The 12,103-nt window shown below is 55.7% G+C and overlaps 1 protein-coding gene across 1 annotated transcript in view; it reads right to left on the reverse strand.

Annotated features, from left to right (window-relative positions):
- Positions 1-1,390: 1,390 nt before the first annotated feature.
- Positions 1,391-12,103, reverse strand: part of FBLN5 (fibulin 5) — a 69,584-nt gene continuing 58,871 nt past the window's right edge. The window contains exons 10-11 of the mRNA XM_038544113.1: positions 9,643-9,838; positions 1,391-2,356 (exon numbers count right to left, since the gene is read on the reverse strand). Of these exons, the coding sequence (XP_038400041.1) occupies positions 2,195-2,356; positions 9,643-9,838 (358 nt within the window). The 3' untranslated portion in view covers positions 1,391-2,194. The remainder of the gene's footprint in view (positions 2,357-9,642; positions 9,839-12,103) is intronic.

Genomic DNA, 12,103 nt, shown 5'->3' on the forward strand with positions numbered 1-12,103 from the left:
GAGCAAGCTCATCCCCGACCTTACAACCTTACGAGCAGATTTCCCCAGCGGTGGGGGGAGCCAACAGCTTTCAGGATCTGGGAGCCTCTCTAACTCTTTCCGGAATGTTTTGGGTTTGGCGTTGATACACAATGTTGCCCCAGGATGTTTTCCCCTTAATTTTTAGGCCCCAGCGTGTTTTAAGGTAAATTGATCCCACATGCTTCTGATCCATTTACACCGAACTCATCGTCTATTTGGGACGTTTGGGAAGAACCTCTGAGGTTCAAGGAGCCCCTGCAGCCTGCTTTTAGGAGCCTCTCTTGCTTATTATTATTATTTTTTTAGAAGCAGGAAGCCACGTTTTGACGTGGACAAGTAAAAGGTGAGCCCCAGAGAGAAGCAGGTCTGGTTCCAAATGTGGCACCTCTGAAACCAGTGGGTCCTCAGTCACCAAGATGCCGCCGGCCTTCAGTCTCCTTCTGACGTCCAAGGAAACCTTTCCCCGTGGCTGTGCTGAGCCGAGGGCGGTAATTCAGAGCTGCCTGGCGCCCCGCTCCTAGCACCCGGCTGCATTCCAGGCTCCACACCTCTTCCTGACCCCTCCACCTCCCACGCCAGGGGTGCCCCGGCTCAGGGCCATCCCCTTGCTCCTTGCTGTGCGCCCCACTGAGCCGAGAGAGGCAAAGGCCACCAAGTCTGCAGGAAACCGTCCTGACTCTCCTGAGCTATGCCAGGCCTCTGGAGCTATTTACCGTTGATGGGGTTGTAACATCCCTGGAAAATGCCCGATGGGGGGCGCCTGGGGGCTCAGCGGTTGAGTGTCTGCCTTGGGCTCAGGGCGAAGGATGGAGTCCCACACTGGGCTCCCTGCATGGAGCCTGCTTCTCCCTCTGCCGGTGTACCTGCCTCTCTTTGGATCTCTCATGAATAAATAAAATCTTAAAAAAAAAAGAAAAGAAAAGAAAAGAAAAAGTCGCAAGGCCTGGGCTCTATCAAAGACGAACTAAATCAGGATGTCTGGGGGTCAGAGCCCAAGAAATCAGGTGTTATTGTTTGTTTTTCTTAAAAGCGCCACAAGTTGCATTGCTATGCAGTCAGGACTGAGGACCACTGATTTAAAAGTAACAGCATGACCTGGGCGTCCTGGGAGGGCACCTGGAAATAATCTACATGACAGAGGGATGGTTCCTGGTTTTCTAACTGAATGAAGTAGGATTCAGGTTGAAGCTGGCAGCTCCCCTTGCCCTGCCCGCGCCCCCACCTCCCCAACCCCCATCAAGGGCCCATCCCACTCTCCCGGGAGTTTCCACACCGACGCACAATGAACAGGTTCTAAAAGAACCAGAACCAACCAACCAACCCCGAATGCCAGACCATCCACGATGAGTCAAAACGAGCCAAACACAAGATCTCTTCAAATATTTAATCTGTTTAGAGACCTCTGCCTTCCAACCCAGTTGGGTAAAAATTCTAAAGAAAGCATGGTTAAGGGATCCTCGAAGAGAACATTGGGCTAAACAGGAGAGGAGACTGGGTTTGGGAAGTTAGAACATAACATGTGTCTTAAGGCCTTTTTAAGGAATTCTATCATTTAATTTCTTTAAAAAATACTCAAAATGCACAAGAAAGGATTAAACAGTTACACAAACTTAAAGAAAACAACAACTTCTTTTCTGGCTGAAAATACCACATGTGGTTTTGAAATAGACTCTATAAAAGCCCTTAGATCCCGCTGGGGTTTCTTGCCATCCTCCTCTGCACGGACAAGAAGCAAACTAGCTACGGCCCACGTCCCGGGGTTCGGGGGGACCCGGCAAGGCAGCAACGAGCCAGAGACAAGCAGGAAGGCGACAGGAGGTGGCAGGAAGCTGTTCACAGTCTTCTGAACGAGGACCCAGACCCCCGCGAACCTCACCTATTTCCTTCGAAAATATGAAAATAAACTGAAGACCTTGAAAAATCACCGTGGATCTCAGGTCAGGTGCCGATAATACTTTCCAATAACTGTGTTGTAAGGAGTGGGGGAAGCATGGCCCTTGGAGTGACGGGGCCGCCACGCCACAGGCAGGGTCAGGACACAGGGCCGTCTCCTTGGGGGCCGCCAGCAAGAGAAGCGGCACCTCCACCTCACTCCACTCTCCCCCTCGTTCCTCCCGTTCTCCTGTCCCCTTGGTGCTGGTGAGAGGCAGTGTCAGGGCCCCTAGCCCGCGGCTCAGAACGGGTACTGCGACACGTATATCCGCAGTCGGATCACAGAGCTGCCTCTGAAGTTGATGACGGTGTTGACAGTGATCATCTCCAAGTCCAGCTGTATGTCCCGGGGCCCCTTGATGGGGCGTGTCATCACCAGGGTGGCACTGATGGGACCCGTTTGCTGTGGACAGAGGCGAGCACACTGGTTAGAGAAGGCCTGGCCGGCGCCAGGGGCACATGAGCTGCAGCCCAGATGCCACTGAGCAACAGCAAAGAAGGGGGGGCAGCTGTTATCAGGGGTGTGGGGCTTCTCGTGCCATCCCCAGAGCAGGGGCCCCTGCAGCCCCAATCGCCCCCACCCCCCTGCCGCCCCCGACAGCACTGCAGCCCAGCTGCATCCCTGTGGAGTCACTCTCTTCCCCGGACTTTGCCCACATCCCAGCGGGCTCGGTCCTGCTAAACCCTCAGGGCTCACTTGCAAGGTCACCTCCTTGGAGAAGCCTTCTCTGCATCCCCCGACCTAGTCCGGGTCACCTGGTGACCCCCCCACCACTGCACCGAGTCTGCCTGGGGTGGGAAGCACTTGTCATCGTGCATCGCCGTCCACAGGGACTGGTCTAGGTCTGATGTCTAGTCCCTCCCAGACTGCGAGCTCTGTAGGACAAGCGCTGGGGTCAGGGTTTTTGCCACTGCAGCCCTGGAACTCAGCCCGGGCCCGTCACACAGTGAGTGCTCAGCGAGTATTATCCTGAAGGAAACAGCGAGTAACTGACGGAACTCACGGCAGAGGGCTGTCCCTTCACATCTCAGGGCCTCGTCTCTAAAATGAGGGAGTGTAGCCGACCCGGCCTCCGATGCACCCAGGACACTCATTTCCTAAACCAACAATTCCAGGGACTCGTTCCAAGTTTACCCACCCGAGTGGATGTTGATCGACCTTCTGGGGCCTCTGACATGTAGTCCCTGCCAGAGCTCCCACAAGGCAGCCTCTCGCCCCTCCAGCCTCACCCCTCTGTGACCCCAATGCTGAGGCCCTAATGATTTCCTGTGAGCGTCTCTCCTCTGCTGAATCGGTCTCTAAAACTTCTGAGAAGCCCGAGCAAAAGGGCAGACATCCACTGAGGCCCTGCCACCTGTGAGGCCTGCTTGAGCCCTGCATGTATTTCATCCTTATAAAAAGCCCCGAAAGGCCTGGTTAACTCAAGGTGTGGTCCCCAGACCAGTACCATTGGCACCAGCATGGAGCCGGTGAGAAATGCAGGATCCCAGGCCCCACCTGACACCTGAAAACCGAGCCAGACTCTGTAGCAGGACTCCTCCCCACTTGATTCACGGGCACATCAACAGTATCAACAGTGGGAAGTGCTGCTCTAAGAGCCCAGGACCCCATCTGGGGATGAGGACTGCCATCCCACAGCCATGTCTCATTGTTTCCCTGTTTGCTAAATAAGCAAACCAAGGCCTAGTGCTTGACCAGCAGGGGCAGAGGTGCTGCCCGAGCCCAGACACCAGGCCTTTCCCACCACACCCCAACTATCACAAGAGGCTGCTGCGTGCCTCGCTGCTTCTCCTTAGCACAGCCCTTAGGGAGAGACGCCCATGGTCCCTGCAGGGCCGGATGGCAGGCTCCTGGGGAGGGAACGGCGTGAGAGAACAGGAGAGGTTGCAGAGCCCAACACTGTGCCCAGAAACTGAAAGCAACAGGTCTGCAAAATCGAGATGGTTGGCTTGTTTAAAGCCACACCAAGTGTTTCATCTGTCTCCACAAAAGGAGGGCTCCCCATGAAGCTCTACCATCCCCAAGAGCTGCCTCAAGTATGGCAAGGGCGGGGCAGACAGGAACCGAGACCTCCCCTGTCCACAGGCTATCATCAGCCTGACGTCACTGAAACTTCCTCTTGGCATCTGCTCCCTCTGTTCCCATCAGCATCAGCACAGTTGGCGTCTCCTTGCGCAGAGGATCGTGCAGACTTCCTTGTGGACTCTTGCAAAACTTTCTCGGGGCACAGGGCCAGCACTTCAGAAGAGACAGCCACAGAGGGAAATGCCCACAGCATTTACATAGACAAATACCTTGGCAGCTTGTGCTGTTTGCATGAACAAAGGCCAAGGGTTGAGGACCTTGAGCACGGGCAGCCCTTGGGAGGGAGGCTGAGGTCCGGGAGGGGAACAGAGCAACTGGGAACCTCCAAGGTGCTCCCTTGGGCTTGCCTGGTAAAGGTCTCCAGAGAATAAGAGGGTTCTTGCCTCTCTATTGGGAAGTGACCCTAAGGGATCAGCAGGTCTGATGCCTGCCAGGGCCACAAGCACACGGGAGCCCTCGAGCACCTGTCAGGAAGGCTGAGGACAGCTGCCTCCACGACTCACTAGGCTTTTGGGGCACAACCAAGGGCATCAAGGAAAAGAGGCCTCCCCAGAGCCCCTGCTCATTGGTTGGCTTCATGGTCACTGGTGCAAAACGGTCATGATGACTGGGGAGGGGTTAGGAGCCCTGGCGTTCGGCTTTGACCTTGGGCACATCCCTTATTTAATCCTTATGGCCCTACAGTGTACATAGATCACCACACTAGGTGGCAGTGTCTGAAGCCCACACCCTGTTCTGCTCTGGCCACCACAGTCTCTGATACGGTCTCCGTACATCTCAATCTCCTGACCCTCCTCTGCCGCGGCTCCAGGTAAGAACCACCACTTGACATTGTCCATGTTTGCCTGGCCATTTGTCCTCCCCCCACCCCGTGTGGTTTCCCCCAGGCCACATCCTGTTTGTTCCTGGACTCTCAGTGCCTGGCTCAAAGCTGCACAGTTCACGCTGCTGAATCCACGCATGTGACAAGAGAAGGCACAAGTCCCGTGGGCCATGGCAGAGGTTGCCAGCTGCCCCCCATGTGCGTCTTCCTGGCTTGCTTCTCAGCATCATCAGGCCTTTTCCAGAGCCAGCTGCCCGGCGGCACTGTCTGACCTCAGCAAGCGGGGCCATTCCCCGGGACCTGCCCCCTGGTCCAGGTGTCATGGAGTAAACGTGCTTTGGCACAGTCTGAACCTGTGACCGTGCTCCTCCTCCTGGCCCAACTTGTGTCCCTGAGTCACCTGGCCAAGGCCCCCAGTCCCCAGTCCCCTGTCTGGGGCTCTGGGTGAGATGGGCTGCCCACGGTGCTTGTGGAAGGGGTGTGTGTTTGCATGCACATGAGCCCGGGCGTCCAGGTGGGTGTATGTGGTCCATGTGCTGTGTGCTTGTAAGGCAACTGGTGCATCTCAGTGGGAAGGCCTGAGGGCCAGCAAGCCCCACCTACACGCCATGCTCCGTCCAGTTCTGCCAACACCCAGGGCCCAGAGCTCACGGTCTCCTGATGGCAGCCGCAGCAGCAGCGCTCTCAGGGGCGCCTGGGCGCTCAGTGGGTTGAGCACCCAGCTCTTGGTTTCGGCCCAGGTATGATCTCGGGGTCATGAGAGCGAGCCCCACGTTGGGCTCCATGCTGGGAGTGGAGTCTGCTTCACATTCTCTCTCCCCCTCTCGCTGCATCCCTCCCCTGCTTACACCTGCTCTGTCTTCCTCTACTAAATAAATAAAATCTTAAAAAAAGAATCAATGCTATCAATGTAAAATAACTAAGACTAGTTACTGAACACTTGAACTGGTTATTGAACACTTTCTACCGTTACTGGATGTTAAAGTCATCTCAATTTCTGCCGAATCTCAAAGCTAGAAGAGCAGGTGAAAATACTGCACATCCTAAGGAGAAATGTCAGAGTAGGTATAGATTTGGAGATGAGCCTGCGGGATTCAAGTCCTGCTCTAGTGTGTCCTTGCTCTGAGACCACGGACACAGCCTCTGTCTCTCTGTGCTTCAGGCCCACATCTGGACATTGGGACAGTCACGCAGACACATCAGGCCCCGGCCACAGGATGGTTGGAAGAATAAAGGGAGTGACGTAGGGACGTAGAGATGGCACTGGGCGTGATGCTGGCTGCGCCCCGCTGCTCAGGGGCTCCTGCAGCTGTTACCCACCACCTGCAGGGAGGCCCCCCCCCTGCCCCGGCCAGCTCTGTCTCTCTGGGCCCCCTCACCACCAGGCTGCATTAAGCACCCTTCCCAGCCCCCAACTCAAGCCAGATGGGGGTCATGGGAACCATCCAGGGCTGTGGTTCCCCTGGCATTAGGAGTGCAGACAACAGTCCCAACTGTCCTGGAGAAGCCTACACAGGGCACCCCCACCACCTAGAACCACAGCAAGGGGAAGGGCGCTGGGAGTGGCCTGTTGGGGCACCTGCCCTGTCGAGGCGCCACCTCCTCCTCCCCGCCCCTGGGAGGTGTGTGCAGGACAGAGCGCCAGAGGATGGTGAGGGTGCTTCGGGGTGACCAATGGCCCCATGGAGGGGCCCTGATGCCCACGCCAGGGAATGGCCAGTGCAACATCTTCAGGGGAACTTCCAAAGAACCCACAAAGCATCCCCGTGACGCAGACACAGCACTGACGCCTGCTTACAAAGGCAACAATCTAGTGAGAATTGGGTCCCCCCTAATGCTCCCGCCCAGCAGCTGCACCCCCGGGTCCTGGAGGAGGAGCCAGAGGCAGCACAGTGAACAGTGGGGGGAGGGGAAGCTGGCTCAGAATCCTCACCCCTGGTCAGGGAAGGGGAGAAGCTACACTGCACAAGAGGCAGAGGGGTAAAGTTTCTGCTGAAAGCAGCTGGGCTGGATGTGGGAGGAGACAACTCCACAGCAGCTCGGAATGCCTGTCAGCCCTACGGGGGTAACCTCACAGCACCCAGGAGTGCACAGGTCTGGAGCCGCAATGTGAGGGGGTTAGTGACGCTGAGGGTTTTAGCTTCGCCTAACGCTGCCCGTGGGATGGAAGCAGTCGCTCTGTGTCCCAGGCCCTGGGCTAAGTAGCTGATCCCATCTAATCCCAAAGTAAATACTATGATCCACACTCTACCGATGTGGAAATTGGGGCCCAGGGAGGTTAGGTGATGTGCCTGAGGCCGCACAGCTGGTGAGCGCTGGAAAGCAAGGGAAGAGGTCAGCCTGGCTCCACTGAGGGTGGAAGGCCCACTCCCAGGCACATTCTCCGTCTCCCTGCCCCTGAGTCCGGGGCTGCACAGGGCCCCTCACGGTGCCTGTTCTCTCTTCTGGGGCGCAAACCCTCGCTGAGTTCCTTCAGCCTCAGAGGCCCGACAGCCTCTTCTGAATAAATACTGAAGAACGCGGGCCCTAGTCAGTGTCGCAGAGGGCACCAGCTTACAGCTCAGTGCTGTGAGTCTCAAGGGTCCCTGAGGGTCCCTGACATCTAAGTCCTTAGGGGAAGCTTCCGGGAAGGCTCCTCCCTCCTGTCCACTCCGCCTGCAGGACAGTCGGCTTCCCCCACTGCCACTGGGGACCCCATTCAGGCAGCCACACGGGGACCGCGTGGGGCTGGAGGGATCCTAGCAGGTGGTGCTCTAGCGACTGAAATCCTGCCCAGGCAAGCTCACCTTCTGACGATCTTCTTTTCTGCTCAGGGGGAAAAAATGCGAGGCAAGAGGTATCACTGGTGGTATTTTAAATCCCCAAAAGGGGCATCTTTGTGCCCTGTGGTGGGGACCCTCTGTGTCTGTACAAATGCGAGAGGCTGAACTAGAGGATGCGGGGATGGGGGGTTGGGTGCTTATGCTCCCAAAGGCCGCAGGACCAGAGCAGCTCCCAGGATGCAGGTTTCTGCAGGACAGCACAGAAAGCACAGACACAAATGCAGCTCCGTCCTCATCCTGCAGAAGCTCCTCTACCTTCAGCTCGGTCCCTCTTCTCCCAAGGCCTCTGGCTCCTAGACCATGTTATCACCTGGGACCTGGTCCTAGGAGGGTCTTGCCAAAAGCATCTCAGTGAGGCTGCAGGCACCAGGGGACTAGCCCCGGGGACCTTTGCGAATCTGTTCCAACCACTGCTTCTGAGGTTTCCCTGGTTTTAGACCGTCCCAGCCCCTGAGGCAAGGATGGGAAGATTCCGCCAGGAGGGAGGGAGGTGGTGGTCTGGTGGTCCTCTCCCAGGCCCTGGGGCAGGCGGAACCCCTTCCAAGTGGGAGAGCTTCCATGGGCCAGAGCTCCCCCCACCCCGCCACAGCGCCCCCAGGGGCCGCACGCTGCATGTGCAGAGATGCGGATTCCTGGCTGAAGAAGGGCCCCTGGAGATGCCAGGCCCTAATCCCCTCAACCCGTAAATATTCCCTTAAAGGAAACGGGATCTTAGCCTGTGACTAAATTAAGACTCTTGGCATGGGGAGATTATCCTGGATTATCTGGGCAGGCCCTGAATCCAATCCTACGTGAGCTGGACGGAGAAGGGGGACATGATGCACGAAGAAGCCAAGGCACTGTGACGGAAGTCGCAGGGGCTAAAGCGATAGGGCCACAGGTGGGGACATGCTGGCTGCCGGTGGTGAGCTGCAGGATGCAAGGCGGGGCTTCTCCCCTAGAGCTCCAGAGGGGCTGTGGCTCTGGGAGCTTTGCTTTCAGCTCCGTGAATGCAACTTCAGGGTTTCGGCTTCCAGGACCATGCGAAAATAAACGTCTGTCGTCTTAGGCCACCATGTTGTGGTGATTTGTCACAGTGACCACAGGACGCTGACATGGTAGGCCTCAACCACCATCATCTGGAAGAGACTCTCTGGACAGGAAGCTCCAGAATCCACTTGCCGGGCCAGTGCCCGAATTCCCACCGAAACATGAAAAGCATCGTTCTAAACAGAGGGTCTCCAAAGAGGTGCGTCCACCCCAGCACTGCCAGAGGTGAAGCTCAAGAGCACAGCAGCACAGGAATTAACAAAGAAGCAAATATGTTGGGGGACACGTGTCCTAAAATCTTTTCCTGACACAGTCAGGGCTATCCCATTGAACCTTCTTCAACAACAGGCATGCTCCTCACCTGAGCTAACACACTGCCCCAGGTGACCACCAAGTGCTTGAAACACGGCTGGTGCCATGGAAGTAACCTAATGTTTGGTTTCATTTCATTTTACTTCATTGCAAAGGAGAGAGCCAGGATGGTGACTCTGGGACGCCACAGATGGCGCCCACCTCTGTGAGGACACCATGACATTTCCTGCAACGTAAGCGCACGAGGGCGGGGATCTGGGGGATGGTTCCTCCGCTACCCCATTTTCAGTTGCTGGAAGCGCAGAGCAGGTGGTAAGTATTTGTCAAAGGAGTGGATGGACAACCAGATATGGGAGCGTCTCCTCCAGGCAGAAGATTGCATCTCAGCCTAACTTCTCATTGTGCAATGAGGACCCAGAGGCTCACCCAGGAGAAGCAGTTTTCATAGAGCTGCCCAGAAGGTAACAGGAATCAGAACCTTGAGGTCTTCACTGCCCCCTACTCTCCTTTCCTCTCCTCACACCTGCCCCTCTCAGCTGCTCTCCTACCTGTTTCTAGAAGCATGTGGCAGGCTAACAACACAAGGATGGTGGAAGATGGTAACCATCCCCTCTTACCCGCATGTAGAACTCTCGGCCCTCATTGCCAGACTTGATCTGGAAAATGTAATAAGCCCCAGGATAGCGGGTCGTGGCTTGCATTTGGAAGATGTCAGCAGGAACGGAGCGTCCCGACACCACATCCATATCCCGGTACAAGATGGTGAAGGGCTGGTCTCTGCAGCCAGGATTCTCAGCAGGACACATACAGCGGCTGTTGAGGAGGGAAATTGCGTGAGAATGCGACAAATCCTTTCCAGATGCTCCTTTATACCTACTTCCTCACTAAGACACTGGAAAGCCAGCCACCCTGCTTTTATCTTCCGCATGCTGTACCTGTAGATCCTCTCTGCCCCTGGGTCTCCTCTAAAAACTCACCAGAGTGTAGCTGAAACTCCCTGTTTCCCAGAGAATGGCCTATTCTGACCAATCAGATAGTCCTGCCATGAGGGCATAAACCCCAGATGTCTGGTTCGCAGAACACTGGCCCTTCTCTAATGCGTGTTACATTTGTCGCACATTTACTGGGCAAGACACGTCACTGGCCACCTAGCCCTTCACTTCCCCAGACATGTGTACTCACAACGGAATTCTAGAAGTGAGGAAGCACATTAGATGGGCAGGAATTGGGCGGTCCCTGCGCACTCCCCACGCACGTGGCCTGCTCTGTGTAGAGCATCACCTCATCTTGGCGTTCAGTACACAAGAGCTCTGAACTCTCTAAATTAGCTATGTATTAGAACCCATGTGAGATGCTTTGGAATCGTAGTGATAAATGAGATCCTGACCTCAAATAGTCCATCTTCCAGGAGGAGAAGTAAATCATGGACACAAATGTCTTTACTACAAAGTGGCTAATGTGAAACACCAGCACGGCATGGTTGTAATACAATGTCACGATTCTCTTCCCAAGGGCTGCCTGTTGTGGACACCCCTGCATGTCTCCCTCGGCACCCCATCTCTCACCTCCCCCTAAGACACCCCCCAGGGGTCAGAGCTACCACGGGATGAGGACGTCTGTCAGGACACGCTCTGATGGGCACAACTAGGAGTCAGTCTTGTCTTGTTCCTGTCACTCTCCTCAGGCTTCCCATCTAGCTTCCAAACACTGGTTGGTTCTATCTCCGGACTATCATCCAAATCCAAGCGCCCTTCCTCAGCTCCTTAATCACTGGCCACCATCGTCTCACCTGGACCTCTGGGGTGGCCTAATAACTCCCTCCCGCTTCAGGCCACTACATAGCAGCCAGAGTGCCCATCATCAAACAAAAACCAGATCTGTCTCCATCCTGCTTGAAGAGTCTCCAGTGGTCACCCCTTTCCCTTGCTACTTGACTAAAAATTAAACACCCACCTTAGCCTATATGACCAATGGGGTCTGGCCTCTGTGAATTTCCCTCCCACCCCTGCCCCTTCGCTCAGTAGGGCTGCAGGCCCCTGGACCTCCTCCATCCCCTGAAGACACCAAGCTCACCAACACCTTGTAACCCTAGCACATACTGTTCCCTCTGTTCTTCTACTCTGTTCACATGGACTCACCTTCCCATTCCAGCTCCAATGTCATTGCCTCAGAGGGGCTGTTAGACTCCCGAGTCTAGACATTTTCCTTCCGTAAATTCCCATTCCTCCTGCTTCTAGCACCCATCCCAGTCCATTATCACGTATTCTCTTATGGGACAATTTGCCAAATGTCTTTCTCCTCCCTTAACATAACAGCAAGAACCATGGCACCTGGCATAGTGTCTGCCCCGTAATAGGAGCTCAACAAACATCTAATAAAGAAATGTATAAAAATAATTACTAAAGTTGTGGTTTTTTTTCAAGGCTGATCAAAATAGCCAAGTCAAAATGTCCCTGGTACCCAAATGGCCCCTTAGAATGGCAGGTGTCCCATAGAAAGAATTGCTCCCTAAATGAAGAAGCTTGCAGGAGGGCGTGATGACTGGCAGCTGAGGAGGATCACAAATAGCTGTGGGGGCGGGGGGAGGTAGTGGTGCCAAGATCTGGGATGTATCTGTGTGGCGGTGGGAGAAATGCCTTCCACACGGCAGAAAGGGGCGCATGCAAGTCAGGGGGCTGGGCACTCCAGAGTGTGGGCAGCGGTGAGGGTCAGCCCTGCGCAGGTTGGCAGGAGGACAGGACCCAGGAGCAAGGAAATGAGCTGGAAGGGGGTGGCTGGAGTGTGAGGGAACAGGTCCCAGAGGCAGGCAGCTTCCAGTGGCATGCGGGGGACCTCATGCGGGGCATGCGGGCTGTGAGTTGAACTGGGTCCACTCCCCAGGCACAGGCGAGGGTGGCCTGCAGGATCCCAGGGAGAACCAGCCCTGGAAGCTGGCGTGGGGGGCCTCCCGACACTCAGCTCAGCCTCAAAGGGCCCAGGGCGGCTGGAAGCACAGCTCTTAGCTACACGCAAAGCCGTCTGCAATGGACCCCCACCTGCTGGGCCCTGTCCTCCTTTGCCAGCTTTTGTTCAGGGCAG

The sequence above is a fragment of the Canis lupus genome, chromosome 8 (assembly GCF_011100685.1).
Source record: "Canis lupus familiaris isolate Mischka breed German Shepherd chromosome 8, alternate assembly UU_Cfam_GSD_1.0, whole genome shotgun sequence".
NCBI classification, from domain to species: Eukaryota; Metazoa; Chordata; class Mammalia; order Carnivora; family Canidae; genus Canis; species Canis lupus.